This window comes from Zonotrichia leucophrys, chromosome 13 (assembly GCF_028769735.1).
Source record: "Zonotrichia leucophrys gambelii isolate GWCS_2022_RI chromosome 13, RI_Zleu_2.0, whole genome shotgun sequence".
Classification (NCBI taxonomy): Eukaryota; Metazoa; Chordata; class Aves; order Passeriformes; family Passerellidae; genus Zonotrichia; species Zonotrichia leucophrys.
Genome location: NC_088183.1, coordinates 229,298 through 256,222, shown reverse-complemented (window position 1 = coordinate 256,222; position 26,925 = coordinate 229,298). Strand labels below are relative to the sequence as shown.

The following is a 26,925-nucleotide window of genomic DNA, read 5'->3' as shown; positions in this document are numbered from 1 at the left end:
ATCTTAACTCAGTGTTCTCCATCAGCCTTACACTAATGGCCTCTCTTCATGTAATTATAGACTATTAATTATACCAAACTATATTTGCATGCTTTTGCAATCACACTGTTCCTCTAATTCACACACCATCCTGTAAAATTAGGTCTGCTGTAAACTCAATTTCTGTGGTTTTCTCTCCAGTCATAAGGACTTCCACGAAGCTCACAGCTGCTGGTGTCTGATTAACTCAGGTTGGAATGACTCACTAGGAAAATAAACCCACTTGTGGTCAACAGAGCAACAACAAAACTGACAACCTGGTGGTAAGTGTAATAGACATCATAAAAACAAAGGCAAAGTCTCCAAACCAGAAAATTGACTATTTTAGGTCCACTCCAGGTGAAGGGTTTTGTGTGAGGGCTCTCGTGCTTGTGGACAGAGGTTTGCTCTGTGCCAGGCCTGAGCAGCCTGTCGGCCCCAGCCAGCTCCATCCCAGCTCCGAGCTGGCACCAGGACCAGGAGCTTTGGGGCGCATTTGAAACAGTTCCCAGGCAGAACCTTCCTTCATGTCCTTAATTGGCCTGCCCTACTGACCCCACTGAAACCTGACCGCACTTCCTGGGGTTACCCAGGGAGGAATCTGCTGTCTGGAGCATAGGAGGAAATAATTATTACTTTTTACATGCCTCACTCAAAGCATTTAAAAGGCCAAAAGCCTAGCCTAGAGGTGCCCCTAAGGTAAAGAGCTTAGTTTTAAGGTGCCTCTGGGTGAGCTTTCATCTTAAAGACCCCTACAAAGCTCACCATCTAGCTTAAGGGCACCTTTGAGCTAAGCTTTAGTATCAGCTCTAACATAAGCAACTGAACATCCCAGCTTTCATGTCACCTCCACTGGAACCTCCTAAAAGGCTGCTTCAGAGCCTAGACACAAACTGAGAAATGTGAAAAAACAGAAAGTTGTAAAAAGCTTCAGAGAAAACAAACAGAGTTACCTCAGGGCTACTGAAATGCAGGCATCGCTCCACTCTTTGGAGCATTTGTGGGCCAGGCTACTACTACCCAAATATTCTGGAAATTATCATAACTTCCAAACAGGAAAAGACACAGGAGCTACTCAAAAGATGACAGGGGAGTTGCTGTGACTTACCAAGCAGTAGGGATCAGAATTCACCTGTGCTGCCCTCCTGACATTCGGGGTGTAATTTGGAAGCTCATGTAATTTCTGAAGATCAAATGTAAATTCTGTTCCAAGTGCTGCCGGCAGACCTGGACCGCGGGCGGGAGGAGAGCAGCCCAGGGCCGGCCAAGCTGCTCTGCCAGCCGAGCTGCTCTGCCAGCCGCGTTCCGGGCACCGCGCTGGCACCCAGGCAGCGGGCACAGCCCGGGCAGCAGGCACGGCCCGGACAGTGGGCACGGCCCAGTCAGAGGGCACCAGCCAGCCAGCGGGCACAGTCAAGGCAGCGGGCACTGCTCAGGCAGCAGCAGTGGGCAAGGCCTGGCCAGAGGGCACGGCCCAGGCAGCGGGCACGGCCCAGGCAGCGGGCACGGCCTGGCCAGCGGGCACGGCCCAGTCAGAGGGCACGGCCCAGGCAGCAGCAGTGGGCACGGCCTGGCCAGAGGGCACGGCCCAGTCAGAGGGCACGGCCCAGTCAGAGGGCACGGCCCAGTCAGAGGGCACGGCCCAGGCAGCGGGCACAGCCTGGCAAGCGGGCACGGCCTGGCCAGCGGGCACGGCCCGTCCTGGCGGCCCGGGACACCCTGGAGGCCGTGCCCTCTCTCGGGGTGCTGCAGCCCGAGGACAAGGGCTCCGTGTCCCCGGCCGGGCTCGCCCTCCCTGCACAGTCCCTGCCCTGTGTCCCTGCAGCTGCAGCCCGGGCAGAGCCTCGGCACCGGGCCAGCCGTTCTCCAGAGGCCTTCAAAGAAACATTCATTGCCAAATACAGAATATTTACCCCACCGGGTTTTTAAAAACTATTTATTAAACTGCCTTTTCAGGCAAGCAGCTCTGACCTGGTCTCTCTTTTTGATTTTGCTAATGAGTTAGGGTGGAACAGGTTCCTTTAAACTCTCCAGACCTCAGTTTTACCCCAAGTTTATCATATGCATCTAATCATGGCCTAAGAGTGCTGTTCAAGTTTCATTCTGTCTATATTTCTTGCTATGGAGAAGAATGAGTAGCACCAGTGTGACATTTTTTAACTCCTTTTTTTCCCCCTCAGTCCTGTCATAGGACCTCCCTTTAAGCAGCACACAGGCGTCCTTTTCCACTGAGTTACTTGTTCATGTACAATAATTGAGAAGTGACTTGTTCAGGATATCTTAAGGAACTGTACCTTCGGATAAAGTCAACGTGAAAACAAAAGAAATCTTCAGGAAAATTCTCAAAGAAAGAAGTTAAGAGTCAGATATCTATTTGGATAATTTGATCTGCTTAGAACTTCAGAGAAACTTTAAAACAAAAAAGTTTATACTGTCTGCTTGGATTGAACTACAGCAGCCCGAGTAGCTGTAATGACTTAGCCTGGAGTGTGATCGTCTGCTGCCAAGTGCTCCTTGCCTGCCCCTTCCGTTCCACACCCTCAGCCAAACTTCCCTCCAGCGTTCACCTGGATTTCCCTCTTGGGTCAGGTTGGCAACTCAGCGCGTTCACAGACTGATGGGTCTGCAGAAAACTGGGTGACAGGGTGAAGGTTTTCATCACTAACTGATTTTGTTTAGGGCAAATGAGGAAATCGGGGAGCAGCAGTGCCGGGAATGTAAATCCCACGGAGCTGTTTGGTGCCTGCGGATGATCCGCAGACCCGTCCGACAGCGCTCACCCCGCGTCACACGGGGATGAATCCGCAAGAACGGGCTCTCCGCTGCGAGAGTCCCACGGAAGTCTCGGCAAGCACAGCCCCGCTGCTTTGCATTCCTACGATGGAAATGCAAAGTTGAAACGCTGCTGCGAACACTTCCCTTTTCCCGAATTGCTGCAGAGCTGTTTCGCCAAGACCGGGAAACACGCTCTGCTGACTGCGGAGGGCTCGGCTGCCCGGAGGCGGGCAGGGCATGGCAGGAGTGTTCCGTTTCCTCGGGAATATCCGGATGCATTTAAAGCCACATCTACAAACCCCCCGCACCCGCGGCCGTGCAGCAGCATCACCGCCGCTCCCCCCGCGCCCGCGTACCTTGCGCGTGGCAGCTGGCGGAGCGGAGCGCGCCGTGCGGCCGGAGCAGGTACGGGAGGTACCGCGACAGGCATTTCATCTTCCGCGCCGGGCCGAGCTACGGCACCGCCCGGTACCGGCGGGACAGCGGCGCCCCGGGCCGCGCGGAGCGGCGGGGCTGCCGGGCGGGAGGGCCGGTCCCGCTGCTGCCCGAGCGGAGCGGAGCGGGTGCGGCGCGGCCGGGAGCGCTGAGTAAGCCCGTCCCGCCCGCGAACACACCCCCGGGCCCGCGCCCGGCCCGCCGGGAGCCGCAGAGCCCCGGGCCCGGCCGGCCCCGCTCCGCCGCAGCGTCCCCGGGCCCCGGAGCCGCCGTCGGGGCCGCGCAGGCCGCACCGCCCCGGGCCCGCATCGCCCCGGGAACGCACATCCGAGCAGCGCATCGCCCCGGGAACGCACCCCCGAGCAGCGCATCGGCCCGGGCCCGCATCGCCCCGGGAACGCACCCCCGAGCAGCGGCGCCGGCCGCACGGACGCGTGTCCTGGCACTGCCGCACGGCCGGAGCCGAGCGAGCCGCCCCGCACCGCACCGGCCTCGAGGAGGTTCCACCTCTAAAGTTCGCTCTAATCCGTTTTCTACACTAGACTCCTAATAGTCAATACATCAGAATAAGGGGAGATCTCAAAAACTTGTTTGCTTTTGGCGGTATTGAAATGTAGTTGAAAGCGCTGTGATATGACAATGGTAGTCAGCAACATCATGTACTTCACATTTAACACTGAAATCAGTGTTTGAGCAGCTGAAAGATGTCTCAGGCCTCCCATCTATGCACAAGGGAGTTCATTCATCCCCACACTTGCTTCAGTTAAAGGATCCATTACACCCCTGGTTTCATCTGGACAAGTACCACAGGCTGTGACACCATTCTCCAAGTTAAAGCAAGAAACAAGGAAAGAACAAAATGAGATGGTTTATGTAGATCTGTTTGTGTGGCTTCTGTGCAGATAAGAGCACAAAATTACCACAAAATTAATGCAGAATTATTGTTGGCAGCATTTGAAGTATCATTTGAAAGCCAGAATGACAGTCCGTTCTGCTGAAGGAGTTAGGCTCTGCTACATTCAAAGACACAGAGCATTTTAAATATAGCAACATCTCTTCTCACCTGGCCATACACAACTGTGTGCTTCCTAGTCACTGAAGAAATCACTTTGTGCAAGTTCAGGATGCCTGGATATTACCAAGAGTTCTGAAGGTCAAAAATGTGTTGCAAAGGTTAACATAATAGCAACAAGTTATGGATAAACTAGTGATGAAGGTGGGGCATCTGTAATACCACACTTATGAGTTAATTCATGTACACACATTAGTACCTATACACATGCGCGCTCACACACCAACACAAACCAGCTCAAGAACCAAAGCCCATCCCAGTGTAACCCTTGTGTGAGCTTCCTCCTCAGCCATGGCCATGCTGTTTGTGCCTGTTCAGGTCGAATGCACCAACGGCATCACCTTTTCATTACCAGTTTTACTGAATACAGCTTTTAAGTATTATTCATCAACCTTTACTGTTCTGTGAGCCCAGATTACCCCAAGAAAAAAATTGCAGGAGTCCTTTCCTGCCATCGTGCCTCTGGGTTCATCCACTAAATCTCTAGTGGTAAAAAAAAAAAAAAAAGCTTACAGACCTCAGCTGATAAGTGGTTATATCAAGAAAATAATCGAGAGCAAGAGAGGCAACCTAACATTCATTAATCCTGAATTGGCAAACAAGTACTCCTGACAAGTTACAGTGATCTGCAGATTCTACAGTAAAAGCTCAAAACCCTTGTAAATAATTTTTAAAAACCCAAAACAACAAAACAAAACATGAGTAAAAAAAATTTTTGATTTAATCACTACAATGGTGTTTTTCTCTAGAGATTTAATAAATTTTTAGATATTCTTCAGAGTGTTGTGCCCCACTGTAATCTCTAGGGATTACAGACTGAAACCCTCTCCTGCAAGAGCAGCGTGACAGAGCTGCTCTGAAGCAGGACAGCAGGACAGGTGACAGTGCTCCAGGCAGGAGAAGGCAGAGCTCTGCTCTCACAGCCCTGGGCCAACTCAGTTCTCTTGGTCCCACAAGACTGTGCTTTTTAAAAAGTCATCACATTTCAACAACCACAACAAAATATAAGGAGAGTGTCCAATAGTCCCTCTCAGTTCCAGAATTGATTCTGGTAAAGGTTACAGTGGCAGAAGCTGTCTCATAATTCCCTGAAAAACTCTAAATAACAGCTGAAAACCAAAAGAAAATCTATTTCAAAGGCTATTGATATGATTAAGCTGTAATGCCTTCAAATGAATTCTTGGATCAATAGCTAATTTAGGAGGCCCATCTCTTTCAGATGCACAAGTACATAAAGAGGGCAGAAACCAAGGAGCGTGGCTTAGCTCTGTGCCAGCAGCTCCCAACAGCACACAAACGACCTCCCTGCACACCAGCTGGGCAAGATGTATGTGACAAGTTATTTTGGTCACAGCAACAAAAGGAAAAATAAACTTACATTCTGTCACCCCAGCATCTATGGCTCCTTTGACTTGACTGAAGCACCAGAGCACATCCTGCATGAGGCTTCCAAATCCTGCCAGGAAAACACATTCAGAAAGAAGATACAATCCCATTGGTATGTAGCTTGTCCTTTTTAAATGGATGTTCAGGCACACACATGCACACGCAAGCACACACATGCACACGCAAGCACACACATGCACACACATGCACACGCAAGCACACACATGCACACGCAAGCACACGCGGTCTCTGCACGGAGATCTATATCTGCTCACCCGGTGTCATAGTTCCATGCAGCGTGCAAAGCTAGCACTGCAGAGCCAGGAGCATCGTGCCTCCTTATGAATGAGCCTCTGTTCCCCCGTGCATGGCAGGGCTGTGGGGAGCGGCGCCGCCAGAGCCAGTCCCCTGCACATCCCTGGCACAGCGCAGGAGTCAGGAGCTCTGCAGCCATGGTCTTTGTCACAGCCTCCTCTGTCAGAATACCAATGACACTGATGCTCCAGTCATTCCCAGCACACTCAAAGGAGTGAAACAGAAAAAAGGAACTGCTCCTACAACCACAAGAATTTTTTTTCACGTTTGTGGTCAGTAGCTCTGGGCAATGAACCCAAGCAGCATGGAGCTGCTTTACAACACATTATAACACTTTCCTCAAAATCTGCCTGCAATCACAAGTGCCTGATAACTGCACTTAAATGATTACTACAGACATTTCCATTGAAAGGCATGTTATTAAGCTGTAGTGCTTTCAACTGTGTTTGCTGCTGCAGCAACACTCTGTGTTAAGACTCTGAGAGAATTTAGGATTTCATCTACCAATGCTCCTTGTTTCTTGACAGCTCAGCAGAATTTCCCTTTCTGTAACATAGTTTTCACTGTTCCACAAAAAATCCACTGCCTCAAAGGCCAACTTGTTTCTTTTCATCCTAGCACACATTTTACCTCAAAGAATTTCCAGGCCTGAGGAAAGCAGGAAAATGGTACCACAAGGACCAGTAAATTTCATCTCAGCTGTTTTACACACAGGTGAAATGTGTAACAGAAAATGCAGGTATTTCACAGTTGGCAGGTGTGACATGTTGGCAGGTGGGGCCATGCCATGGAGACACAGACTTGTTACTTCTCTGCAAAAGAAAAGGAAAACATGGCCTTGGGAGACAATGTCCAGCAGGGGATACGACCAAGCTATATGGACGATACTGTAGCCTAACTGGATGTCTTTGTGAGATTTCTGTCTGATTTTATTTAGGTTTTTGTATATTAATACAGGTATGTATAAGAAGTAATGTAATCATCTGGAATACACAAAAGGTACCCAGTCAAGAGTGAGCTTTATTGGATTATTCAAGCCAAATACAAGGAAAAGATGAAGCTTCAAGGGTATGAAAGGGGGAGGGTGAGGATTAAATGCTGCATCTAAACAATGAGGAGATGGCCATTTTCCAGAGGCTCTGTGGTGCTTCCTGCAGCTTGGGCAGAAACTGGTAAGAGTGACAGTGAGTCTCACACCTGGGCAGTTTGCAGGGCTCTGTCTCACATCTTCGCTCTCATAAACACTGCTGATCAATACATTTTCTGCCCAACAGTCTCTGATGGGTTTGCTCTGTCCTCACCACTGTGGTTCCCACACTGACACCAGGGATGGGTTACTCCTGCTTGGCACTGGCAGTGCTGGCAGCAGCAGACAGGGTTTCTCAGCCCTGGTTACCCCTAGGCTTCCAGAGCACAAACACTCCACTGCTGCAGACACCAGGCTGGGAAAAGCCTGTCGTAACTGAGCCCTCCTTTCCTATGCTGGAGATGGGTGATTTAAAGAAAGTTGTTGTGGTTTTTAAGGTTTATTGCTAACTTAATTTGTGAAATTTCCATCTGGACCATGCAGACCTGCCCTGTAATTTTTGGAGTTCTTTCTCTTGGCACACCAGTTCTTGCTTTAAGGATGGAATTTCACTAATGAAGTACATGACACCTATTGACACCTTGTGTGACAATGAACCAGTGTTAACTAATGAGTTCCATTTCTCTGAAATGAAAAGTTGTTAGTCTCTGTTAACAACCCAGCCTCCTGCCACTTTGGATTCTGAAGTCCTGTCCTGCCTTAAATTCTAGTGACCTCTAGCTGAGGAATCCTAGTGCTTCACATCCTGCAGCCAGGAAAAGATATTCCTCAGTGTGTTCTCTGAAATGGAGCTCAGACTCCACAGAAATCTTGCTGGGATTGGTGTGTTTAACAATGCAGGTTCTGGAACACTGTGGTTTGCACTGTGAAAAGGATGTCCAAGCTGTTTTCAGAAGCAGCCACCTCACAGCATAGACCAGAGTGGGTGCAGGTGCCATCGTCTGTGCTGAGTCAGGGGCTGGGGACGCTGTGGAGGGGATAAGGCACCAGGGACAGATGTGCCCATCCAGAAAACACTTAATCCCTGGTCATGGGAGAGCCCCTGCTGCAGGGGGGAGCCCCAGTGCTCCACACCTCTGCACAGCCTGCAGTGAGTTTTAACCTTGATTAAGGAGGTATATCAATACCTACACTTTGGGACTGGCAGCCACCTGCACAGCATGCAAGGCAATTCTTATTCAGAAGGAGCTGTGGGCAGTGTGTGAAGGCAAGCCCACTTCATTCACAGGAGATGCCAGCAATGGGTATTGAAATCTAACACATTACAGGCATACCATAACGTTAAAGTTTGATGGAAGATTGCAGCTGAGTAATAGCTGCTCAGTATAATTTCACTTCTTTAAAGACTTGTGGTTCCAGAAAATACATAGCATAAGTATAGCAAAACTTCTCAGTTTTTGCAAGCCGTTGATAAAAATTAGTTTGATAGTTGAACCAAAAGTACAGTTAGCTGAATAGTTAAAATTTTAAAGGTGAATAAAACTTTTAAAACTTATTTCTTAATTCAGTGGCAGCCATCAGGGGCTTTGCCCCCTCTGACCTCTGCAGACCCCAGGGGTTTGCCAGGTGTGCCCAGGCCGGGGGAGAGGTGGGGTTTAAGTGCTGGGATGTGTCTGGGTTGGTGGCAGGAGCCCCTTGGAGGAGAGGGATAAGCCGTGCCTCCTGTCCATTAGAAGGCACCAGAGATCCACCACAGCGCTCCCATTTCTCAAGCCAGGAAAGCCGTGGTGGCTGTTGTGCATGACGGGTGACAGAAAGACCACTGCACTCCCCTGAGTTTCCTTTTTAGTACGAATGAAAAAATTCCCCACTTGGGACATGCCTCCTCTTTCTGAGCTGGCACAGTAGAAAAGTTCAATTTTTTGAGAAAACTAGGAGACACGTTTAGCTGATTTTTTTTTTCCTAAATGTGCCCTCTTTTTATTGCAGACCAAAGCCCCAGCTCTGGGACAGGAGGCTCTCTGTTCCCCATGGAAAATTAACCCCTCTGCTGCAAGCAGAACGGTGTTTTCCCATTGCCCAGTGGGGAACAGAGTTGGCTGTTTCACAGGAGCTGTTGCAGATGTGCCTTCTGTCCTCTCATCTGGTGTTTCCTTGTCCTACTCAATAAATGTGGTGCCTCTCTTCTCGTGGGATGCTTCCAGGGGAATGCGAGCGGGCAGGGGAGGCGCCGTGACCCCGGCACCGGCCTTGCCCAGATCAGAGACCGAGGCTGCGACGGGAGCGCGCTCCGTGGGGCGGCTGCGGGGGCTGGATGCGCCCCGAGCCCGCACCCCCTCCAGAACGCAGCAGAGGGCAAGGCCGGGGCTCAGAGCGGGGAGAGGGTAACCCGCAGCGAGGGGCGGCTCGGGCGGGGGCACCGCAGGGACGGAGTGTCGCTCCTCGCCGCAGGGCGGGGACAGGGACAGGGAGGGGACAGGAACAGGCACAGGGACAGCGACAGGCACAGGGACAGCGACAGGCACAGGGACAGGGACGGGGACAGGCACAGGGACAGCGACAGGGGCAGGGGCACGGACAGGCACAGGCACCGGGACAGGGACGAGGACAGGGGCACGGACAGGGCACGGACAGGGAAAGGCAAAGGCACCGGGACAGGGACGGGCACACGGACAGGCACAGGGACAGGACATCCTCCTGGCGGCGTGTCCGCGGCGCGGCCCCACGCGAGTGTCGCTCTCGGTGCCGCAGGCTCCTCCCGCCGCCACCGGGGCCCTGCCCGGCCCGGCCCGGCCGCCTCCTGGCCGCCGCTGCTCTCCTCTCCTCTCCTCTCGTCCCGCAGGCTGTGCCGTCCCCGCGCTCCGCTGCCCAGGTAGGCGCCCCCGGGGCCGCTGCCCGGGGCGGGCTCCGATCCGCGGGCTCGGGCGGGGGCTCGAGGGGCCGGCGCTCGCTGCAGGCTCGGGACGCGGCTCCGCCGCTGCCCGCAGCGCGTTCGGGCGGGGGGTCCTGCCCGAGCCCCGGCTGCGGCGCCGAGAACCGCAGAGACCCCGGAGCTCCGCGGGAGACGCCCAGCGCACCGAGGGAGGAACTCAGGGCGCCTCCCCTCGTTCCTCCTGACCGCTGGGCTGCGGGGCAGTTCGGGGTCACGGTCAGTTCCTCTGGGACCAGAGCCCAGGGCGATGTCCCTCCGGGTGTGTCACCGCCCGGTCCCAGCTGCTCGGGTAGCGCAGAGGCGCTGACAGAAATGGTCCGTGAGCCCTCGGAGGGAGCCGTTCCCTTGCAGGGTTTGGGCAGCCCCGCAGCGGTGACTGTGCCGGTGCTGCCGGCGCCCGTCCTGGGCTGAGCCCCCGGCCCTTCCCTCGGTCCCCCCGGAGCGCATCCCGCAGGGGGCTGCACCCCTCCGTTCTGCTCGGGGTTTCCGTGCATCTCCCGTGGCTGGGGCGCGCCCGGCCGGGTGCGGTGTGTGCGCTCGGGGCTGTGGGCTGGGATGCCCCGGTAAATCCGCCGCGACCGAGGAGCCCCGGGCGCTGCCGAGGGAGCGAGGGGCCGGCTGAGCACGACGTTAGCGTGGAACACCTGCTACATTTGGCCCCAGGAAAAGTAATGATTTTAATAGTTGTGTGACTTTGCAGCGTGAAACAGTAAAAGATTTATCATTTCCATCCCCCGGCTGCACGTTGTAAAGGTGCAAATCCTTGTAATTATTACTCAGGCTAGCTTAACTTCAAGGAATATCTGCACTCCTTCCTCAGAGCTTGTATGTATTGATGTATTTTCAAAAATGAACTTGGCTCCAAACTGCTGTGCAAGGAAGTTTCCTTGGGAACCTGTGGTATGGGAACCTGATTTATGGCTGTTGCATCTGAAGGTCTATTTTTATTCTGAAGAGTAAGTTTTGGGGCTCAAAAAGGGTTCCTGCTGTTGGTTTGTTTGAGACTGAAGGCTTGATCTGTTCCTGCCAGAAGCACTGATGGGAATCGTAAGCATTTGCCGCTTCATTTGTTTTCTTGCTGGATCTTGTTTCAGTTCTGAGATGGGAAATTAAGATTTTGTTTTGGTTAGTTGAAGAAAAGGAGCTGCATATGCTGGTGGGGTAACTCATTGTATCCCATTACAGACCCAGTTCCCAGTAATTCTCTTTTCTCCAACATCTTTCTTAGATGCTTTTCTGCTTCTACTTCCATTAACCATAATTTTATTAATTTAAAGAAGTGAAGTTATTAGTAGTTTCCAAAGTGTAGATCTGAGGAAATGTTCAGTGAACATACAGATGCCCTGGAAAATGCTCTGGGCTGGACCCAGAAGAGATCTTGCTGCACTGGTACTCCCTCATCTTGTTCTTGTAAGGCTTTGTACTTGCAGCAAGGTATAAAGTTGTATGTCACAGGGATGTCTATCAAAAACAAGCACATAAAGGTGCATTGCATGTGAATGCTTAAAAAATAGAGTGGCTGCTGTAACTTACAGAGTGTTCAAGCTCTCTCAGGTGTCAGTAAACTCTACAGACATGTCAGGAAAGATTGGAAAACTCCTGTCCTCCCTGCCGATGAACAGACCTGTCCCATTGCAGTGGGAGAGGAAATCCAGTCACTGAAGCCAGCATCAAGCCAGAAATCAGGTTTGCTGTTCTGTTCATAGTTCATATCAAAAAAAAAACTCTGAAGAACCTGAGTGGAAACTGTACATTGATTTTACATGGAATCTTTTTGTTAGAAATACCAGAATGGTGTGATTTTTTCCCAAATGAAGGACTTGTGTTGCTGCTTAAATGGAATCTTTTTGTTAGAAAAAGATTCTTGATTTTACATGGAATCTTTTTGTTAGAAATACCAGAATGGTGTGATTTTTTCCCAAATGAAAGACTTGGGTAACTGCTTAAATCAAAAGGTGAATTCTGTGAATTTCTTCTTCCGTAGCTTTTACCCCTCCCTTTTACATGACCTCAGCAGTCAAAAGTGCCTTTTGGTTTTATCTAGCCAAGTCAGTATGTCCATTTATTTTGGATATTGGTCTCACTACCATTAGTCACCCCTGAAGCTACAAAATACATGCTGAATGATACAGAAAACAGGAGCCAGACGTTTATGTCTGCTGGTCTGTTCCCGCCCTTCCTGTGTTGGGCAGCAGTCCTGCTCTGAGTTGTGGTGCTGCTGGTTTCTCTAGTGAGCTCCACTGCAATGTGCTTTTCCCTGACAGTCAGTCCTGTCCTCAGAGCAGAGAACTCCAGTGAGATATTTGCAAGCTGTAAATGATGAACTTTTGCTTCCTGCCTTCTGCAGGATGCGTCAGCAGGAGCTGCCAAGGTCTGGCAGGGCTGACCCGCAGCAGAACTGAACCAGAGGCTCCGAGTGTGGGAGCAGAGCCCAGAGGAGCAGAGAGCGCTGAGCCGGGGCTGGGCGCACCATGGGGGCGAGCACCTCCAGCAGGTCACCCCCCTTTGATGGCAACGGGGATGGTAAGCGTTTTCCTGTTGCTGTCTGGGGCTGCAGACTGACTGGGGGTGCCAGCCAGCCCCTGTGCTGGGGCTGCACACCGCTGGCTGTCCCAGGGCAGCAGCAGCAGCAGCACCGTGCCCTGGGCCCTGCAGGGCTGTGCTCTGGTCTTGGGGCCCCTTTGCCTCGCCTCCGGCAGCCCTGAAAGCAAAACTGCCAGCAGAGCTTTGGTGTTGAGGGGTCCCTGGGGCACTGCCAGGCCCCTCGAAGGCAGGGACAAGATGCTGCTGCTCTGGGGCTGGAGAGGTCTGCTCTGGAGGTCCCAGTGCAGGGAGCAGGGGTGGAAGCGTGGTGGGAGCGATGGATGTTCCCATGGGTGCTCCAGCTGGGCAGGACTGCCTGCAGGATGGGTTGGCTGGAAAAGGAGCTGGAAAACTACTGCTGGGAGCAGTGTTGGAGGCCAGGGCCCCTGTGCTGCCAAGATTACAGAGACAGTCATTAAAAGATTGCTCCATAAATATATTTGCTGTTGCATGAGTCAGCTTGCTGACTGCCATATGGGCTTTCACCTAGGTACAACAACAATATGCATATGTGGATAAATACAAATACATAGTAATAAACGTAAAGCATACAAAGAGCTGGGTATCAATGCTGTTCCAACGTGCCCTGTGGTGCCACTGCCAGTCTGCAGCTGTTCAGCAAAACCAGCGCTTCAGTTTCCAAATTATTAATGCAACTGCTTACAGTTTTTCTTCAGTTTTTATATTTTTTTCCATTTCTGTAGTGCAAAAGAAATCTGATGTGAAGTTTTCCTGAAGATTTGGTTCCTGCTGCATCTAAATGCTCATTATTGGCATTTCTCATAAGCAACCCCTTATGCTTGCTTGGGTTAAAGAGCAGTTGTGTTCCTGACCACCTTCCTCAGGGTGCTGTGCTCTGGCTGTGGGATTCTCCTGGCTGCTCTCTGCTGGGTCTCTCTGGGTTCAGTGTTCACACAGCACCAGCTTCTGCCGCTGAGAAACACAGTGCCAGGAAAGGCTCTGTCCTGACCGTGTCGGGTGGTTTGCTGTCACTTTGTTGGGTGTCAGTGAGCTCAGGGCCACTCCTGCGTGCTGACACAGTGTGCAGACTGGTGCAGTTCTGTTTCCATGGCCCTGCACAAATTTAAAAAGTGGTACTGCATTTTTTCTCTAATAAGTCATGTTTTAATATACTGAGGGGAGAGAAACCCAGCTGAAACAGAGATGCCCCCTAGGGAATTTTCCATTATCTTGCAAATTGGTAACCAGAGGCTATCTCACCTTAGATGTCACAATCTTGTCCTCATTCTGATTTCAATTAAAATTGTAATTAATTAAGAGCGTCTAGGTACAGTAGGAACGAGCACACTGCTCCCTGGCACGGGCAGCAGGTGGTGGGCACCAGTCCCATCTCTGCAGCTGTGCCACAGGGAGGCTTTTCCTTTGGGACCCATGAGTTGTGTACGTGCTCCAGTGCCAGTCCTAACAATTCTTGCATATTTTCCCAAATTGCTGTTGCTATAATTTCACTATTTTCTGTAGCACCCCAATTTCTCTTTGAACTTCTTGAAGGGCTCTCTTTACCTTGAGCTGAAGTAGGGTGACAGGATTATTTTTCTCTCAGCATTTCCTCTGAGCAGACAGGTGTGGATGATAAGCAAGTGAAATGGAAATACAATAACCAGACAGAAGGTCCAAGGCTACGAGGAGATCTGATTCCCAGAGTAGTCAAGATGAGACCACTGGCTGTGCTGGGGTGAGCAACAGGGATGAGGGAAGCTGAGCCTCAAAGCATTGGCTTTGCCTGGCACATGAGCCTGGGGACCTCAGCAGTGTTGGCTGCTTTTGCTAAGGATGTTTTTTATGGCTGGTTAGGTCAGTATTTTTTATCTAAACATTGTTCCTTAAACCTTGGTTTAGAAATATGACCCCTGTTTACAAAAGAGTGTTTCATGATTATACAGCAGTTGTTTCTTTATGGCTATTGTATTATCTTTCTTTGCATCTCTTAAACCAGTTCATCTGAGCTGGTGAATTTTGAGCTGAGCATGTGAGTTTTGTCCCTGAAGGGCAAAAGCTCATAAGGATAAAAAGTAGAAATAACATAATTTCATCAAATGTTTGCTCAGCCATTTAATATTGAAATGTTCTTTCTTGCAGTTACCTTCGACCATTTTGAGATTTTGCGAGCTATTGGGAAGGGCAGCTTTGGAAAAGTGAGTGTTTTGGAAATTAATCACCATGTGGGCTGCTGGAGATGTAACTGGGTGGAAATAGATAAGTTGGAGGCTCACATGAGAGTACAGAACCAAAGCCCAGGCACTGTCAGTGAGCCTTGACCTTCAATTCCTGGTAATCAGAAAGGAATCAGAGCCCAAATCCTTTTCCATTCTGTAGCCACAAAGCAAAGCCCAGTACCCCTTAAACAAAGCCCAGGATTACCTGTGGACTGAGTAACACTGCTCAGGAAAGTGAGGATCGGGTGCTGCTCCCAGTGTTTGACCTGCAGCTCTGTGGTGGAGGAGGCTCTTCCCAGCAGCACCAGGTGGGAGGAATGGACATGATGGTTAGTGAATGCATTAAATAAAATGTTGACTGCTCTGTGATTCCCCGTCTCCCATGTTGTGATGATAAATTCCTTCCTCTTATCTTCCCCCAAACATTTCTATTTGGGTGAAATTCCCAAGAAATTCCCAGGCAGTGCCAGTGTTGCAGCATTGGTGGATGGAGCTGTGCCCTGGCAGTGTCAGCACTGCCGGAGCTGCTGGAAAGCACTCGTGTCACTGGGTTTTACCTGCCCAGATTTGCTGACAAATCATCTCTGTTTTATCCCCTGACTGCTCTCCTAGGTCTGTGTGGTGCAAAAGACTGACACCAAGAAGATGTACGCCATGAAATACATGAACAAACAGAAGTGTGTGGAGCGAAATGAAGTGAGAAATGTTTTCAAGGAGCTGCAGATTATGCAGGGCCTGGAACACCCTTTCCTGGTTAATTTATGGTAAGAGGTGGTGCCTTGGCTCACTGGTTGAGTCAATTGCAGACACTTTTGAGATCAGACCCTCCTCATCTGCTTCAAGCCTGTCCTGGGAGCACCTGGTGTGTTCCACTGACTGGGGCTCTTGTTTCAGGGGAATCCTGTTTAGTTAAGCAGTTATCACCCTTCTCCTCTCAGACAGCACAAGAGAGTTTATTCATCTGTCCTTTTGCAGTGTCCCCCAGGCAGGTATTGGCTGTCACCACAAGCCCACCTGTATTTAAAGGAGCTCTTTGCAATCACCAGCAACTTCTGGCAGCGTGGGACTGATGGCCAGGCAGAGCTCTTTGCTGGTTATCCCTTGACATTTCTTTCTTCTTAATTTTATGAGGACACCAGTAACGTTCCAAGGGGTGTGAGTTCACATATTGCATGATAAAGTGGACAATATCCTGTAGTTTCAGCATTTCTCTAGGGTTGTGGGTAATTACATTTATTGGAAATTGGATTTCTTTTTAGAATAAAGTAGAAATTATCAATGCTAAACACACACACACAAAATAGTCTAAAAGACACTGAAGATCAAAAATCTTTGCATAATTCTTCCTTTTTAAAATCTCCTGTAACCTGAGTGCAGTTCAGTGAACTCTTGGTATTTTGCTGCTGTTGCCATTTAGAGTGGTTCTTATTGGGGTATGAATGGTAAAGGTGCAGCTGCACCTCCCATATAATACCTCCAACCTTGTCTTTCCTACTTGAACACAAAGCTCCAGGCAAAGCTCTCCCAGCAGCTGAAAGCTGACCAGTGTGTCTGTGCAGAGATCTGCACAGAGCAAACCATCCCAGTGTCCCTGCTGCTGCTCCTGCCATGCCAGCCCTGGCTCCAGGATGCCTTTGGCTTTCCTGTGTCCTTCCTGCCCTCGGGGTGGCTCAGAGCCCACAGGCTCTGTGCGGAGCCCTGGTCTGGCTCTGGTGCTGGTCAGCACATCCAGCAGTGTGCTGTAAGGAAAAGCCCATGAGAAGAGGGCGCATGGCTGGTCTCAGAGAGACACAGCCCATCAAACGAGATCACTCGCAGAGGACCAGCAGAGACCAGCTGCCCCTGTGGTGCTGAGCACACAGTCCCAGGCAGATGCTGCCCTGGCACAGGGACCTCAGTGCTGGGTCTGGCCAGGGTGCAGCTCAGGCTCCTCTCCCTCCTCCTGCTGGTGCTCAGAGAAGGCAGAACGCCCGCCCTGAGCTGTTCACACAATCTGCTCTGACTCTGTCATGGACCTGAGACTGAATTATTGTTGTCACAAGTGTGACAATGGTGGGAAACAGAGCATGGAAAGGTCGTGAAATTTGGAGTGAAAAATTCCAAGAAATGATGAGTATTCCCAGAAGTACCACATGTTCCTTTATTACCTGTCACTTTTCAATGGTACTGTCCTTGAAGCACGTGTGTGCTGTTCCAGGTACTCATTCCAGGACGAAGAGGATATGTTCATGGTGGTTGACCTGCTGCTCGGAGGGGACCTGCGCTACCACCTCCAACAAAACGTGCGGTTCCAAGAGGCCACTGTGAAACTCTTCATCTGTGAGCTGGTGCTGGCCCTTGACTACTTGCAGAGCAGGCACATCATCCACAGGTCAGCCAGGCCACAGGCAGGCTTGTTACTCCTTTATGTGAAACAACAAATAGAAGCTTAAGTGATAAACGACATGTTCTATGTGTATTTGCTTTTATGTGAAACACAAGGCTTCCCCCAGAAAAGTATTTCAAATACAGCGGAGACCATCTGATTTGTCCCTCTGTGATAGCTGTGAAATAGCATATTTGATTGCCCACTGAACCTGCAAAAATATGTCTCTGATAGGTTTTAATTAGCTGTAACTCATTAATGCCCATCCTCATCCAGGGAGAGTAGGTGTCAGCACTCAGAACTCCTGTGTTCATGCTTGAAGATATCTCCCTTTGCCCCCTTCTGTATTGCACCAAAATACGAGGACAGGGCCCAAACACAACTTTTTCCTGTATGAGGTAAATCCCTTTTTAGAAATGCTGAGAGTTTCTTTTTGGCTACCACAATTTCTCATGGCCAGTGAAAAAGATGCCTGAGCTCTTCCCACACCTTTGCAGACCTGCAGAAGAGCAGAGGAGGCAGAGGTTCCCGGGCTGGGAGCAGGTTTGGCTGTGCATGGACAGACACACGGCTCTCCTGCTGCCGGGTTAGCTGCTGCCAGGGAGGATGGTCAGAGAGGGTTGTGAGGGTCAGTAATTGCAGGGAGAAGGTCACTGCATTTAGAAATGCCCCTCCAGGTGGGCATTCTTGTGCAGTGTAAGAATGAAGCATGGAAAGCGTAAAATGGAAATGGCTGTTGGTGGGGAAGGCACCCATGGCGAGGAGCTGGTGAGGGTGAGAGCCTGTCCTGAGCACAGTGTCCAGTGCCATGTGCAGGCTCGGGGGCAGAATGAATGACCCCTTGCTGTCCCTGCGCCACAGGAGCCCTGCGCAGCTCTGCTCTGCTGCAGGGGCACAGCTCCCACCCTTTCACACCGCTGCTTTTGTGCTTTACCTGCACGGGTCTTTGCCCCAGTGGGAACAGCAGTGGGGGAAACTGCAGCTGAGGTTGCAGTGTGATTTTCACACAGCTGCATGTGCTTAAGGTAAATCAAGTACAACAAAACATGTATGGCAGGCTGTAAAACTTGCAAGTTATTTAATTAACACTGTAATGCAAGTTGTTTAATTAACACTGTAACCCAGTGGGATAGCATTTGATTGATAAAGTGATTCGTCTGAGGCAATTACGCTGCAACAGCTGTAATTGAGAACATCAGGAGACAGGGCAGCAATGGTTTTGTTTGGCTGAAAAAAACTGTATAGAGACACCAAACTCAGGCTGCAATTATTTCCCACCTAGATGTAAAAGAATGGGAAATATTAATATCTTTTAGGTTAGGAAATTATAGAACCAGCTTATAAAAAAGAAATATACAAATGAGTAATAACAAGAATTATCTTGGTATTTGTTTGCATCCTGAGAATGATCTTACCTTGCTGGTGTAATTTCAGACGCTGTATGCCAGACTGAGGGAGATCAGAAACAGACACAATAGAAATTAAAAAGTAATAACTTTGAAAAAAAAAACAGGAAACAGTTCCACTGTGCTTAGGGGGAAAATCAGCTGCTTACCTGACACTGCCCTGCTCTGCTAATGATGCCTGTCCCTATACCCACCTGTATGATGGAAGGACACAAGGAAGGGAACCGGTGTTTATAACCCACTGGAAGTTGCTGGGTAACAAGATGCCAGAAAACTGTAAGCTATTAGATGACAATTAGATATATTGTGGGGCTTTGATTCCAGGTGGCTTGGAGAACTCAGACTCTATCCTAATGATTGAATTTTTAAAGTAAAATCCAAAACGTGTTCATTTCTTCACTGGGCCCTCCTGTGCCGGGTGGGGAGCACCAGCTGGCACAGGTCCCTGCACCTGTTGCCTGTCTGCTGGCTGGCACCTTTTCTCTGGGGCACCAGCTGGCCAGGTGCTCAATGGGCACTGGTGTAATGAGCTCATTAAAGCCTGGTAATGGCTTGTAAAGTCACTCAGGTGACACTGTGGCTGTATCAGAGTATCAGGTGTATGCTTTCTGCCTTCAGTTAGTGTTTCCCTACAGCATTGATATAGGTATTATTTTTTGGGATCCTTTTACTTAGGAATAAAACCTGTGGGTAACCTATTTGTATCTAGAACAATGATGTTAAAATACTTTAATTTGTACTGAGGACCCCTTCTCATACAGTACTGAAATAGATTGAAAAGGAGGAAAATGACAAGAAGACTCTAACTGAGCTGTGGGTGCACTGAGCAGAGTGCTGCCCACCCTGCAGCCTGGCAGCTGCTGGTGCTGGTGGGCTGTCACCCTGTTACACCCGAACCCAAAGGGCACCATCAGCTGTGGGAATGAATGTCCGCAGGCTCTGGGGGTGCAGCGTCCCCACCAGAGCCCCAGAGCTGCTGTGCTGGGGCGCCAGCAGCTGCCTCCTGCCGCTTCTCAGGCTAACGGCTGTCTCTCCTTCTCTGCTTTGTTTCTCAGAGATATCAAGCCCGACAACATTTTACTGGATGAGCGCGGTAAGTGCCGCGCGCTCTGTGGTCATGCCAGCGTTCAGCAGCAGCCAGGAGGCTGTGTATGTTTATATAAATGTACAGCAGGAGAGAAGCTGCGCTCTCGGTGCTTGCTGCTGCCGTCCTTTGGTGCGGGCTCTCTGCTCAGCCCAGCTGGGAGCAGGATCATCCCATCCCTTTGTGCTCACTCGCTGTCTCTTGCTTTTGGAGCAGCAGTGTCCTGTACCTTCAGGGCACCGGGCAGCCTGAGATGCTGTGGTGTTTCTGGGGCTGCCTTGGTGTTTTAGCCAACACCTCCTTTGGCTCACTGGCTTGAAGGTGTCCCTGCAAGACACTGGCAGGGACCATATGTTTGGTGCTGCTTGGGATCAGGAGCCCAGCACACCTGATTTTAACATTTTCTTGGTTCTTGTTTAAAACTTACTCAAAATGCGTCATTTGAAGGGCAATGCTTGTGTCACTGCAGGGTTTGTGCACAACAGAATTAATTATGCTGCAATGGATAAGCCTTGGTCACGTATTTAATTTTTCCTTGAGCATTTGGCATGGGGAGGGAGCTCTGAAGAGGATTAGGGGCTAGGTATAAGTGTTGCTATCGGATTTTCTCTAGTTTTTCATAGGCAAAACTCTTGACTATATTCTTGCATGGCTCTTCAGTCACATTTTTTCCCAGCAAAGATCTCACAGTGAAGAGTTGTCTCATATTTTTTAGTTTGTAAAGAGAAACATTTTGTTAGATCATATTTTTTTTAAAATCCAGGTAACTGTACTGTTGTGAGAAATCTTCATTAGCAGCTAGAGCAAGGTGCCTGAACAGTCGGTGCAGGGAGGAGGCACAGCTGCTTTGTCACGGCGTGAGAGGCTGTGTCCGAGATGCTGAGCTGTGCGGGCGGCCCTGCCTGGCTCTGTGACAGGGTGTGTGCCACCAGGGCTGCCTGGCAGCGCCGAGCCACGCTCGATCCGTTCGCACATGACCTCCAATTTCAGCGCAGGGGTTGATGATTTATTTAGGAGCTGGCAGCAAGTGGCTTTGCCCCCAGGTGCTGGGGCCCCTGTCCTGCCCTGCACAGACCCTGCAGAGCCCTGTCCTCCCTGGGGCCTGGCACTGCCCATCCCACGCGGGGCAGCTTTGGCTCGGTCCTCTCTGCTGGGTGCTTCGTGCCCCATTGTCCCCAACCCTGTGCCGCCCAGACGGGGTGACACAGCTTCCTGAGAGGAGCCGGGACCACCGTGGCTGTGGCAATGCAGGTCAGCACTCCCTGGAGAGGGAAAACAAAGAGGAAAAGGCTCTGGTAGTCTCTGCAGCTGCACTCAGCCCAGGAAGACACAACCTACTAACTTTTGTAATGATGCTACAATTTGGGATGAATTTTGAGCCTATTCTCTGCTCACTGTGATTTTTTTGACTCTCTCTTGCAGAGGTTTCAGAGTGTTTTTTCTGGGGATATACCCTTGGCTCCAGTGTCCTTTTGACTGTGACTTGTAGTATTCTTTTTCTTCATCCATGACAGCAAAGGTTTGTCTTCCAACAAACTTAGAAAAGCTAAGAAAGCTTTGGACACACACAGAGTTCATTTTCTTTCCCAGACTGATCCTGAAATATAGGAAGACTCAAAACAATCACCGCTAAATTACTTTTTTGAGAACTCTTGTATTTTCTGGTTCCCCAAAGGGAAAATAAGGGGATATTTTAAACAAGAGACATCTGCAAGCAGCCCGCAAGCTGAAATATTTTCTATCAGTTCTCCCACCAGATTTTTTTACCTGGAAACTCCTTTCTATTGAGTATTTTACTTTATGTTTCTGATTCAGAGCTATTTCTTGTGTGAAATTAAAGCCAAGCCTGTTACACGTTGGCCTCTGTCTTTCAGGACACGTGCACGTCACTGATTTCAATATTGCCACCATGCTGACCAAGGAGAGCCCTGTCACCACCATCGCTGGCACCAAGCCCTACATGGGTGAGAGCCGAAGGCAGTTCCCTGTTCTGGAATCTCCATTTGAGGGCTTGGGGGGAGTGCTGTGGTGGGACACAGGTGGAGACAGCTCTGGTTAGAGCTGGGCCTCTTTTCTTCCTGATCCACATCCAAACACGCAGAGTGTGAAGTGAGGAGCACCCTGGGAGGGGACGCAGGCTGGGGACAGGGGTCCCTCCCCAGAAATGCCTCAGTGCACGGGGGATTGTGTGCCCTCCTTCACAGGGGGCTGAGGAGACACCGGGGCCACCTCATGCCTGGGCTGGGTGGATGTGCTCCTCCTGGAGCACATTTACTGTGAATGCCAGGCAGCTCCCGCGTCAGTAAAGGGAACTTGCTCTTGCTGGGCTTGGGGCAGAGAAGCACAGAGAGTCTCATGTGGAGAGGGCTGCGGGTGGGCCCGGTGCAGGAGCGCGGCAGCACGGGCAGGGCCGGGCTCTGGGGTTCTCTGTTGCTCATTTCCACTGGGGATTGCAGCAAGGCAATTTCCCCCCCTGTATTTCACAGCGCCTGAAATGTTCAGCTCCACAAAACCCACCAGCTACTCCTTTGCCGTGGACTGGTGGTCGCTGGGAGTCACTGCCTACGAGCTGCTCCGAACCCGGGTACGTGTGGGGCTCATGGCCTGGCTTGCTCTGCCCTTGGACAGGCTCTGGGGAGGGTAATGCTTTACAGCAGAGGTGAGGTGAGATGGCCAAGCCGAATTCAAGGCTTTAGGACTTGTTACAGCAGAGGAAGCAGAGATCACATCTTCACCAGGGTTATTCTGATCATGGCTAAGAGCTCAGAGAAGCTGCTGCAATACAGAACAGCATCTTGTGGCTGGTCCCTGCGCAGCTGAGGCCCTCTGGGTTGATATAAGGGGGCAAGGCAAACAAGCAACAGCTTATTTTTCCCTGGCATTGTCCCCAGCATGGGTGAAAAACGTTTTACAGGGAGTATCAGGAGTGGTCTAACCACAGCACTATTTGTCACAGCCTTGTAAGATAAAAACACTGAAAAGTCCAAGCAAATTCCCACTGGCTGATAACCCTGACTTCTGGGGTTTGCTCCTGCCTGTCCTGCTGTTAAGTGTCCAGTTATTAGTGTAGTTCTTGCTGACATTCTGCTTTTTCGACTGAGCCATGGCACGAGGGAGAGATGTCCCACCGGAGGCTGGGGACTGGACAGTGAGACTGTATGAAGCTCCTGTGCTCTAAGCAGATTCCTCAAGAGGCCTGAAAAGCAGACAAATTCACGCTTGTCTCGTGGTGTTTCCCACAGCGGCCGTACCACATTCGGTCCAACGCTTCCCCGGGCGACATCGCTCGCGTGCTCCGGACGGCGGCGGTGGCGTTCCCGGCGGCGTGGAGCCCGGGCATGGTGGGGCTCCTCGGGAAGGTGAGGGGCTGGCGGTGCCGGGGCTCCGGCGCTCACAGCCTGCGAGGGGGAGCGCCTGCAATGGCCAGGCCGGGAAGGGACCTGCAGAGCCCGCGGTGTGACAATGACCCTTGGCTTCCAGAGCTGCGCGCTCTGGAATTAACTCACTTAGAAACAGATATTGATATGTGTGCCAATTCATTTACTCCAAGAATCACATTTTTTTTAATCCTCAGGAAACATTTTTTCCAGTAATGGAAATATTTGCAAGAAGTGCTGACGCTGCTGTAATCTTTTGATGCCGTGTGGTTTATGCACCACTGCAATTTTTTTTTTTTTCAATAAAGCTGTTACAAAAATTGCTTCAAAATCATTACTGGAATGATTTTGAAGCTGAAATCCCATTTGAAATGAAGCCATAGCTTCAATAAACAAGACTTGGGCTTAACAGTGGCAGCAAAGCTGAGCACTTACACCCTGCATAGCAGCACTGGCAGCAAATTTTAAGGAAGTATGTAAATGGTTTCTTAATCTCAAATAAGTGTGGGCAATGAAGTTGCACAAACACCTGAGTGGAACTTCCCATTCCAAAAAAATGCTTATTTTTAACATTGGACAAATTGTTTAATGCCACTGTACTGCCTCATTGCCTGCTCGTACAATGGGGATAAAAGTAATTTGTAAAAATGGGAGTAAGCAGAGGCAGAGCTTGTGAGCGTGTCACATACCCCGGTGAAGGGACTGAGCCAGAGCAGGAGAGGCACTGGTCCAAATGCCAGCGTCAGTGCAGTGTCTCTGGCACCACGTGTCCTCAGCTGTGCTCCACAGAATGGGTGCCCTGTGGGATGGTCTCATCTCTCCCCTTTACCTCTTGCTGCAGTTGCTCGAGCTGAACCCCGAGAAACGTTTTTCTCAGCTCAAGGACATCCAGTCCTTCCCGTACCTGTCTGATGTGAACTGGGATGCTGTTCTCCAGAAAAGAATACTGCCAGAATTCATTCCCGTGGTAAGGCCGTTTGAGTGTAAAGGTTCCTCACACCCAGCACTGGGGCATTCTGACAAATTTCCACTGAAGCATCAGGTGTCACAAGGAGAAAAGAGAGACCCAGGCAGAGCTGTCTCTTCCATGAGTGTGTAGCGTAGAGTAATGGACGGAGACTATAGTGTGGGTGCCCCCACACTGATATGCCCTGTTTGTAATGTTCCCAGAATTTCTGGGTGCAGAACTGGTGTTACAGCCCACTGGGCTGCGCATCTGTGTGGGAGGGATGGTGCTGTGAGCCCCCTCGTGCTGAGCCTTGCTCTGAGCAATGCTGCTCCCCAGTGCACCAGGATGGACTCAGCAGCAGCCTGGAGATCACCCACCATCTCATGGGAATTGTTTTCTCCTGCAATGCTTCTCCAACAAGCTCATTGTTAACAGTAAACAGCACATGCACTAGAGTTGTATTTATGGGCCTTTTTAAATTGAATTAAAGCAGCACATAACTAACATAACCCTTATAAAGAACAGTCCAACTACTCCAACTGGTTTTCAGCAGAAGTTGGGCTAAACTATGAATATTTGTTAATTGTAAATCTGCCCTTGTTGCTGGGTTTCTCTGTGGTGGGTATGATTCTCTATTGCTTGAGGACCAGTTCCACTGGGCTGTTGTGCTACTCTCAAAAAGGCACAACCCAGCCAGGACTGTCCTCATCCTCATTGCCACTCCAAAGCAGGCAAAGGGCAGAGTAGAAGCAGGAGCACAAAAGGAGCCACTGTGACACCTTGAATATGGTCCATATCTGAAGGGACTGATAAAGTATATCAGGAGTGTAGCCAGTGCTCTTGGCTGCAAGTGCAATTATAATTAGTGCATTTTTTTTACAAAATTCAGCTCCCAAATGCAGTCCAGGTTATAAGAGACTAAGACAGGCTCTGATTGCTTAAGGCCACTTCTCTCTCCCCTCCAGAAAGGCAGACTGAACTGTGACCCAGCCTTTGAACTGGAAGAAATGATCCTGGAATCCAAACCTCTTCACAAAAAAAAAAAGCGCTTGGCTAAGAAGGAGAAAGACACAAGCAAAATCAATTCATCCCAGGTGAGAACAAACAGGTACAAGCATGGTAGGCCTTTCATTTTTCAAAGACTGCCATCTAGCAAGACCACAGTAAACTGAACAGAATATTTTTTCCATTGTGACCAACTATTCCTAAAACTCTCTCCATCTTCCCCGTGGTGAAGGGCAGAATGTGTATGCACTGCTTTACTGCAAGAGGAGAACCTTAATGCCATTCTCCCCACTGCAGGGCAAAAGATGCTCTGTGCCTAAACATATTGCCATGTGTCATTGAAACTGCCCCTTGCAATGTTCTTCTGTGTAAACTGTGAATTTATTCCCTATATCTTTTATTTTTCCATTCCAATATGAAAGGCCAGCCACCTCCAGAAGCACCTGGAAATGCTCCAGAGAGACTTCATTGTTTTCAACAGAGAAAAGTAAGTTTTGATCCAGAGGCAGCAGCAGAGGCCCTGGCCCTTGCCAAAGCCTGTGACAGTTTTGGGGGGCACAGGGCGGGGGGGCTGTGCTGGAGGAGCTTGGGGCACCCGGGGCTGCAGGAGCTGTGCAGCGAGGGGCAGCTCAGGCCAGGCAGTGGGCAGCTCCAAGGCAGCTGTACCTCTATGGGGTCTTGGCACTGCCTGGGCTTTTCCTCACAGTTCAATCATCCTTTTCTATCCCAAGGGTAAGACCTCACTGTGACAGCATCCAAGAGACCATGACAAAAAGTGGCGGCCCACACAGGGAGGACAATCAGAACATCAGCCTCTGAGAGCAGCTCAGCCCCTGCAGGGGACTCCTCGTGGCACTGGGGCTCACCATCCACCTTCACAATGCCAGGCCGTGCCAGCAGCCCAGGGCACAGAGGAGAGCTGGGGCTCCCCTCCCTCAGCTCATCCCCACAGCCCAAGGGCCCATGAGAGGCTGTGGGGGCTGCCTTGCAATGGGCACAGCTGGTCAGACAGATCCTGTCATGTTGCCTTTCCTGAGGGCAGGAACGCCACCACAAGACAATGGACAAGACAGCTTTCGCTACTTTGGCTCGGCTGGCAGGTGCCACAGCCCTTGGTGCCACCATGCAGGCAGCTGCTGCCCCGTGCTGAGGGGTGCCCACAGCTGTGCCACAGGGCTCTGCAGGTGTTGGCATTCCCACGGATGGGCTCATGGCTGCTTCCCCAGCAGGAAGAGGTGGCTCCCACATGCATGATCTTCACCAATGCATTGTGACAAAAGTGGCCTTTGCTTACAGACAGCGCCTGCAAACATCCTGTGAGGGGGCACAGGAGGCTGGAGAGGAGCTCCTTCCTTAGCTGCGAGGAGGCAGCAAAGGCTTCCTGCCCGTTTAGTGCTCTCTCCATGGACCCAGCAGGGCTGGCATGGTTGGTGGCCAGTGTGCAGACAGATGTGCACACCAAGCTGTAACAACCAGGTGCTGGTGAATCCAGATGCTTTACCAGTCTAGCCTGAAAAATACATTCACCATCATGATAAAACTGCTGCAGCTCACTGAATCTGATGGAGCTTGGCTTCCAAAATCAGATGGGAATTTAAATGTATATTTTGAATGTCTCTACCACTGAAATCACACTTGATTTAAGCAGGAACTGTCCTCAGGAACCGTGAGGATAGCCTTCCTGGGAATGATGAGTCCAAGGCAGAGAGACATGGAGTCTCCACCCCACTGAGAAGTCCTTGAAAGGCTATCCAGAGCACCTCCAGCATTCTCCATGGATCCTCTGCTCTCTGCCCAGTCCTCCAGCAGGTCTGGCACCAGCAGGACTGTGCTGACAGCTGTCCCTGTCTCCTGCACAGCACATCGCCATCGCTGCCTTGCTCTGGTGCAGGCAGAGGTGCACATACCATAAGTGTATTTATCTGAAATCCCAGCTCTGCTTCTCACTAGGGAAAAATCTGCTGCTGCAGAAATACCTCTCCACTGGCTGGTCAGAAAAGCCCCAAAACAACTGAAGTC

The 26,925-nt window shown here is 50.5% G+C and overlaps 2 protein-coding genes across 3 annotated transcripts in view; one reads left to right on the top strand and one right to left on the bottom strand.

Moving 5' to 3' along the window:
* PPP2R2B (protein phosphatase 2 regulatory subunit Bbeta) overlaps nucleotides 1–6,131 on the bottom strand; it is a 59,635-nt gene extending 53,504 nt beyond the window's left edge. The window contains exons 1-2 of the mRNA XM_064724649.1: nucleotides 5,962–6,131; nucleotides 5,679–5,756 (exon numbers count right to left, since the gene is read on the bottom strand). Coding sequence (XP_064580719.1) covers nucleotides 5,679–5,756; nucleotides 5,962–5,971 — 88 coding nt within the window. The 5' untranslated portion in view covers nucleotides 5,972–6,131. The remainder of the gene's footprint in view (nucleotides 1–5,678; nucleotides 5,757–5,961) is intronic.
* Nucleotides 6,132–9,804: 3,673 nt separating this feature from the next.
* On the top strand, nucleotides 9,805–26,649 carry STK32A (serine/threonine kinase 32A). Of its 2 annotated transcripts, none has more exons than XM_064724654.1 (13): nucleotides 9,805–9,900; nucleotides 12,308–12,483; nucleotides 14,644–14,699; nucleotides 15,333–15,484; nucleotides 16,918–17,091; nucleotides 19,547–19,584; nucleotides 21,450–21,539; nucleotides 22,062–22,159; nucleotides 22,818–22,934; nucleotides 23,794–23,916; nucleotides 24,867–24,995; nucleotides 25,329–25,393; nucleotides 25,638–26,649. In XM_064724654.1, exons 2-13 carry the CDS (start codon nucleotides 12,432–12,434, stop codon nucleotides 25,723–25,725), a joined length of 1,182 nt encoding a protein of 393 aa, XP_064580724.1. In that variant the 5' UTR covers nucleotides 9,805–9,900; nucleotides 12,308–12,431; the 3' UTR covers nucleotides 25,726–26,649. The 2 variants fall into 2 exon arrangements, with proteins under 2 accessions (XP_064580724.1, XP_064580723.1); XM_064724653.1 differs by having other exon boundaries at nucleotides 23,794–23,919.
* The last annotated feature ends 276 nt before the right edge of the window (nucleotides 26,650–26,925 follow it).